This window comes from Rhagoletis pomonella, unplaced genomic scaffold, assembly GCF_013731165.1.
Source record: "Rhagoletis pomonella isolate Grant_MI unplaced genomic scaffold, Rhpom_1.0 Rhpom_scaffold_00002, whole genome shotgun sequence".
NCBI lineage: Eukaryota > Metazoa > Arthropoda > Insecta > Diptera > Tephritidae > Rhagoletis > Rhagoletis pomonella.
The window spans coordinates 61346350-61353564 of NW_023458556.1; the positions used below are offsets into that span (position 1 = coordinate 61346350).

Here is a 7215-nt window from a genome sequence, read left to right on the forward strand (position 1 = left end):
TTTTTTTATTCTAGTATTCCTTATGAGACTTTCGATATACTGAATGACGAAGAAGTTCGCCAAGGTTTAAAGACATACTCCGATTGGCCTACATATCCACAAGTGTATGCTAAAGGAGAGCTAATAGGTGGATTGGATATAATCAAAGAACTAAAAGCTAATAACGAACTAGAGACTGCACTAAAAGGCTAAATTTGAAAGCGCATGACTCACCGACCTTCATACACACATATAAAGTCTTATTTATAAATAAAATTGGCAACTGGTTTTTAACACATAATAGCTTCCAGTGTTTTCAATTGAGAATCAGATGAATGATGGACTCATCAGCGCATTACCACTAAGGAAAAGCATAAAGACATTTAATTAGTACAACAAAAAAATGATTATTAATAAAAAGGCGCATATGCTTTACACGTTTAATATGTAGATACAATATGTGGATGTAGTAAGCACATATGTAGATACATATGTTTAAAACATTAGGCTTATTGACAAGTGGTCACTTGTAACATTAGTGTACCGTATGAAATGCGGAAGGCATACCGCTAATTCGTTTAATTATTCCAATACAAATTGTTTGAATACAGCGATGGCTGTGTAGCTACTGGCAACAGTATTATCCAACCGACAAATCCAATAATATAGCAAATAATAAGTAAAATTCGGCGTACTAAATGCTGCTGCCATAAGTCCTGTACGTCAGGTAAGCCCATATGATTGCAAAATGCGTGCACAAGGAAAGGTGCAATAAAGTGACCTGTACGTGCGAACAGGAAGGCTGAGTAAAATCCAAAGATTGTTGTGTATGTTAGCTGAAAGCCTAATAAAGAAGTAGGAAGCGATTATGGTGTAAAAACTTTTAAGTTAAAATAGTTTAGCTTACAAGATATCACTAAGGCAGTCTTCAGTTCCATGCCCAAGCTAAGACGCTCGGCGATGTGATGTATGTGCGCTGTGCCAAAGAAGAGCGGCGTTATGAAGACGGACGTCAATGGGGAAAAACTCTGCAATATCAATGGCATCATGCATGCACGAAAAACGAATTCTTCGCTCAATGGTGCCATTATATGATTACGTATCCAAAGTATATTTTTGAATGACCCAACCCAAAAGTCCATATCTTTAAAATATGAAACATACTATGTGAAAATGCTAACGTTTCTAACCTTTGTACTTACCCATATACATTTGAAGCGACTCATTTTGCATCTGGACACATAATGGACCCAAAAAACAAGAGCATAGTTAGCAAATACGGTATTGCAATGGCTGGAAATAGTCCCTGCCAACGCAGACCCAAAAGTTCTGGAAACGATGCACGTTCCAATAACTGGGGCGACGAAAATTTGTATACAAAAAGTGGAGCTACTAACATTACAACGGACACGCTGAAGAAACGCCGTTTTACTGTTGCTGGGTGGTCACGATTATGCTTTGTGCTCCATACATATAAACTGGCGACATATACTACAGATAGTATGAGGCAGCAACTCACTGAGGTTACAATCGGTATGTGGGGCAAATTAAGAGGGGTGCCAGCTGTGCCATGGCTACTGTTGCTTTCGCTGCTTTCATTCATGGCACGCGATTATCCTTTTTTATGGCCGTTGGAATTCCTGAGTGCCGGTGGAATTATTGAAAGCAAAACTTAAATTTTTTCTTCATATGTGACAAGTTTCTACAGTGGTCCAAAGTTTTCGCAAAATAAAAAAGAAAACAAAAGGCAAAACCTAAACAGCTGTTCCGGATGGAAGTTGCCTTATCTTCTAAAAAAAAGTTAGTTAATCGACACTTTTTGTCATGGTAAAAACATAACAAGGTAAAACCATTGAGAGACAGTCTGACGTTTGCCAGCAATTTAATTTAAAAATTAAAAAGTCCTAAAATAAATGTGTTTCGTTTTTTATTGTGGACTTTTGTATACCAAACAAAATGAACAAAGCTGAAAATTTAACATTTTGCGACTTAAAAGTACAGAGAAATGTTTATAATATCTAGCAATTTGACGATTATTGACCAAAGGTATGAAGAAATCAAATCAGATACCCCACACTTGCTACCAGTTGATTACGCTGTATTAAAACGTTAAAAAAAATTTACATATGGGTACTTCCACATACGTGACAGTCGTTCGTTTTAATGAGACTTCTTTGGACCCTTTTGTTGCACATAACGAGCTCTATATGCAACTCAAAAAAGATAATAATCCAACCGCATAGTCCTCAAAAATATACGCAATTAAATAGAGTAACGTTATGTGACAAAAATTGGAAGTTGATTTTTCTTTTCTTACAAAATCGCAAAACTCTGCGAATTGTGGATGGCTATTTTCGTGAAACTTAATTTAATATGATTTGGAGTAATTCTAGTTGTTTTAGAGATTTTTTAATCAGTGCAATTTGTTTCAATTTTCTTTTACAACCCCAAGTGTGAAAAGTTACGTGACATGGCGAGACGTGAGATAAATTTCCATTGTGATATTTTGTTAATATTGCTTTTAAATTAATTTTAAACGCAAATAACACATGCATTTTTTAACTTCGGTACCAATTCAAGGCTTTTTTTTTTGAAATCTATTATCTATTATATGTTTCAACTACACACGCCGAATTCGAACCACATCGTTCCATAAATACGGTTCTTCAAAATATCTCGACCCCGGCGCCACAGCAAGACCATTTTAAAAAAAAAAAGGCTGCTGCTTATATAACCAGTATATATATTTAAAAAAAGAAACAGACAAATTGGCCCATCTAGATACTCATATGACATTCATTTTTTTCGCGGTAGACTTTCCGATGGAAACACCCATTTCTAGATTGGAGGCGGATGAAAACGATCGATAGCGCAAAAAATAAAATCGATAGTGGCCGAGAAATTTACCAGCGATAATATCCGATAGTCATATCGCTTATATTGCAGCACTATGAGGTACACACGAATTTTATTATCTGTTCAAAATTAAATATATTTTGATTAATGTGCGAAGGTTTAATTAATGAAATACATTTGCAGCACATTGCCATGTCCAAGCCATCTATACTAATAATAGAACCATTTTATGGAGGTAGCCACAAACAGTTGATTGATACAATTATCGAATGTGAGTAGCGAGCAGCACAGTGCCGGCCCGGCACTTCCACTTCCGCTGCATTGTCGAATCTATGATATTTTTTTATAGTATACTTTGTAATTATTGTATGTGTATATAGGTTTGAACATCTGTGACTATGAAATATTTAGTCTACCAGCCAAAAAATGGCATTGGCGTGCACGTACCGGAGCCCTGTACTTCTCGCAAATCATACCAGCAGACCATGACTACAAAGTGCTCTTCACCAGCTCGGTACTAAACCTTGCCGAGCTGCTGGGGGTGCGGCCGGATTTGGTTAGCTGTAAGAAGATTGTATATTTCCACGAAAACCAGCTGGTTTACCCAGTGCGTGAGGTGAAGGAGCGTGATTGTCAATATGGTTTGAATCAAATACTTACATGGTAAGTTTTATTAAAAAATAATTTTTTAACAATACTCACTTTCACTTTCTTATACATATGTATGTATACAGCCTTGCAGCTGATAATATCATCTTCAACTCGAATTTCAACCGAACTTCCTTCTTGGACAGTATCACACCTTTCCTCAGTATACAACCCGACTTTAAAATGAAGCATATCCGCGACAAGATTGAGAAAAAGTGTGAAGTTCTGTACTATCCTATTAAGTTCCATGCCTTCCCCAATAAACGACTGATGATCGGCGGCGCGGAACCATCCCTAACTTCGTTGATGAGTGATAAAGACTGCTTGCATCTGATATGGCCACATCGTTGGGAGCACGACAAAAATCCAAAACTGCTGGTAGAAGTGTTATTGGAACTTAACAAGCGACAGGTCGACTTCAAAGTGACGATATGTGGTGAGAATTATCAGGCGGCACCAGAGTCCTTCGATGGTCTGCAAGACAAACTGGGGGCAAAGCTGATAAACTTCGGATTCTTGCCACGAGATAAGTACATTAAGACGTTATTGTCCGGCGATGTAGTAATCTCGACGGCAGGGCATGAGTTCTACGGTGTAGCTATGTATGTGGCGAGCAAGATACATATGTTTATAGATCTGTCACATTTTATTACTTATATTTACTTCTTATTGCAGGCTGGAAGCTACGTACTGCGGCTGTATGCCAATAGCGCCCAACAAATTAGTATATCCTGAGATATATCCCAAAGAGAATTTGTACAACACATCCAATCAGCTCATTAAAATGCTATACAACTGGTGTCGTAATCCGGAACTTTTTCGTCGTCAAAGAGATTCATTTTTCGAATATTTTACATTCGACCGCTACTCAGCTCAACATTTAGTGCCTAAATTCCTCGAGAAGCTGCGCATTTAATGTCGCATATTCTCGCAAGGTCGATTTTTGAATAGATTTGGTGCAATAATTATTGAAGCAAAAAATAATATAATGTGGAAAAGGTTTGAAATTAAATGTTGTCATGCAGGACTATCCCATTGGGTTAAGCGGATATGCATTAGAAGCGCAGATATCCGGCGTTGTAGGTGGAAAATGTAGACCAACCCTAAGCTAACAGATAGAAAAGTTCAAAACTTTTTACGAACAAAATTTTTGCATAAAGATGGGGCAAAAAAATTTTTGTGCTTTGAAATCTGTTACACTACTTAAAATTAATATTTGGTTAAAATTTGAAAAGTTCAATAATTTCGCTGGTAAATATTCCTGGATATAATTGTTTGTTGTTCTTAAGCCTATACTACTGTTTTCCATATCATTACAAATGTACATAGAAATGTACCCTTACATATACATTTTCTATATTCTAAGCTACTATAAAGTAACTGAAACGGAAGCGTTCGTTGTTTAAAAGTTTGTAATACTTCTTATTTTGTATTCCTCATTATTTTGCTAATGTTAAAGAGTTCATCTAAATATATGTATGTTGTATCAAAGTAAAGTACGAATATATAGATATTCACGTGATTTGGTTGAGTTACTGTTGCATTGCGCCGCATTTTCCTAAAAATGATTTTCCTTAAATTTTGGCGGGGCTGAGTATGCCATTTTTTCGTGTGCACGATACTCTTCGTCGTCGTCGTGACACTCGCGAAAACATTGTGTACAAAATAGTTCCCCATCGCAGCCTTTGCAACGGTATGCTGCATCTTCGTTGCAGATATTGCACCATGGCAACTCTTCGAAATCGCTAGGACGTGTTCCATCTGGTGGTGGCGGTACACTAGCAGCCAGTTCAGTTTCTAAATCTGTGGGCGGTGCTGGCAAACGCGCGTCCGTTAAATACTAAAAGGCAAGTTCAGTCGAAATATATCAAGCGATCCCATACTATTTATACTTAATACCTTTTCCATAACAGCTTTCAAAACCGTTTCATCATCTTCATTATCACTAGGCGTATTTGTGTCCGGTGAGTTGCCTTTTTGACCCGTTCCTAGATTGGATCTCAACGCATCATCCACCGGGTGTTCCCTTAATGCTCTCAACCGGCGTTCAATATCTGATATGGCGTCATCGCGTTCATTTTCTACCTTCTTATCAATTTGTGTTTCACCCATAAATTGCTCTAACAGGTCGTGCATTTTTTGTTGATCCGTACGTTCGTCTGTAGAGAGAAGTAAGTCTTTTTTGGAGTAATCTTTGTGGGGCATGCCATTTAAATTCCCAAGCCGTGCGCGTATCTCATCATCTGTTCCAGAATTTTCAATTGTTTTCAGGTCTTTCAATCGTTTTGAAATCACATTATCAAGGTTGCCATCGATATCAGCATCCACTGTATTGGAATGTGTAACCGAAGCCGCCGATGTGGAGCTTGCAATAGGTGCCAGCACTTCACCTAAATCAGGGGGCGGATCATCTCTGCAATGATAAGTTATACAGCATCCATAACAATTTATATACTAAGGATTTTACTCTAGCAAAGCTGCAGCTGCCACTACTAGAGGATCGGTACTCCTTTTCGCGGTGGACTTGGTCACGAGCACACCAGGCAAGGCATCGATGTCAACGACCTTTTCAGTTGGTTGCAGTTTTGAGAGTTTGTCATAGCATATTAGACAAACGTTCAATACTTTGCCACCGTGTCGCGGTACTGGCATTGGTCGTTTCAGGCATTTTAAGCAATAAGAGTAGCCACAATTAGGACAACCGTGCTGCTTAAACAAAGAAAATTACTTTTTGTGGTACTAAATTACGGTAATTCTTGTTTAGTTTGGAAGTTACCTCTTTAGTGAAGAGTCCATACCTTTTTCCGCAACCAAAGCAGGACATTTTTGAGAACTAACACATAAATAAATATGTTTGTGTGTAGTAACTATTTTGCACTTAATTATAAAAAGTTATACGATTACTACAAATTTTAATTATCTATGAAAAATGGATTATTCACTGTTTATCAGCAGTCAGCTGTGTTTACTAAAGCCGCTTGAGGCGACACCTGTATGTCAGTGGCGCGATAAACATTTCCTTTCTCACAAAACGGATGTAAGCGTCAGTTCGCGCGGAAATGTAATTTGTAAAAGCTGTGTGAAAATTTAAGTTCTGTGAAAAAATTGTTTAAAGAGTGTGTAGTGCGATAAAACTGTTAAATTTAGGCAATTTTTATGCGCTTGGCTAGTGTGTGTTAAAAAAGTGTTACTTAATGTTTAAAATATATGTGTGTAGTAAAAGCGGTAAGCTATTTAGTTGTGCTGGCAAGCAGGCCAAGGTAGTGAAAATCTATTTTCATTTTGCAAGAAGGTAATAGCTTTTATTTGAATAAGTTTTGGCTTTTGTGTAGAAAGTTGTGATGTGTTATAGTGAGTATACTTCACATGCCTATGGTGAGGTTTTAAGTAACCGGCGGAAGCATATTCCGCCAATCTGGGTGCTTACACAAATTATGAATCCTAACCTCACAACGTGCCAATAAATAGGTAAGCGATTGTTTTTGTACCACTTTTTGTAGGGCAATAAATTCATTTCTTTATGACAGTGAATCTTACAATTTGTTTCTGACTATGTACAAAACTGTACAAAACCGCAAATGATATGATGATCGATGAGCAAATAGGGATTGTTTTGTACAGTTTATTTTCGTACCCTGATTTCAAGTGCTTTTTATTTATGAAATGCTTGATTTTAATATTTAATATTGGCACGAAACTCAAATCCGAGTTCTTATTATATGCGGATGATAT

At 37.2% G+C, this 7215-nt stretch overlaps 4 protein-coding genes across 5 annotated transcripts in view; 1 reads left to right on the top strand and 3 right to left on the bottom strand.

Moving 5' to 3' along the window:
- LOC118733906 (RNA-binding protein 33-like) overlaps nt 1-7215 on the bottom strand; it is a gene marked incomplete in the record, with an annotated part of 31149 nt that overhangs the window by 21594 nt on the left and 2340 nt on the right.
- Nucleotides 387-1751, bottom strand: LOC118733909 (CAAX prenyl protease 2). The gene is given in 4 exon segments (XM_036463538.1): nt 387-823; nt 887-1123; nt 1182-1236; nt 1238-1751. Coding segments are annotated over 4 exon segments (903 nt in total). The 5' UTR covers nt 1583-1751; the 3' UTR covers nt 387-557.
- LOC118733907 (glycosyltransferase-like domain-containing protein 1-like) lies at nt 2831-4495 on the top strand. Of its 2 annotated transcripts, XM_036463536.1 has the most exons (5): nt 2831-2934; nt 3019-3106; nt 3216-3498; nt 3570-4085; nt 4159-4495. In XM_036463536.1, exons 2-5 carry the CDS (start codon nt 3028-3030, stop codon nt 4397-4399), a joined length of 1119 nt encoding a protein of 372 aa, XP_036319429.1. In that variant the 5' UTR covers nt 2831-2934; nt 3019-3027; the 3' UTR covers nt 4400-4495. The 2 variants fall into 2 exon arrangements, with proteins under 2 accessions (XP_036319429.1, XP_036319428.1); XM_036463535.1 differs by lacking the exon at nt 2831-2934 and having other exon boundaries at nt 2962-3106.
- LOC118733908 (abscission/NoCut checkpoint regulator) lies at nt 4878-6307 on the bottom strand. The gene is made up of 4 exons (XM_036463537.1): nt 6260-6307; nt 5951-6189; nt 5383-5896; nt 4878-5323 (listed from the first exon to the last, which is right to left on the bottom strand). Exons 1-4 carry the CDS (start codon nt 6305-6307, stop codon nt 5042-5044), a joined length of 1083 nt encoding a protein of 360 aa, XP_036319430.1. The 3' UTR covers nt 4878-5041.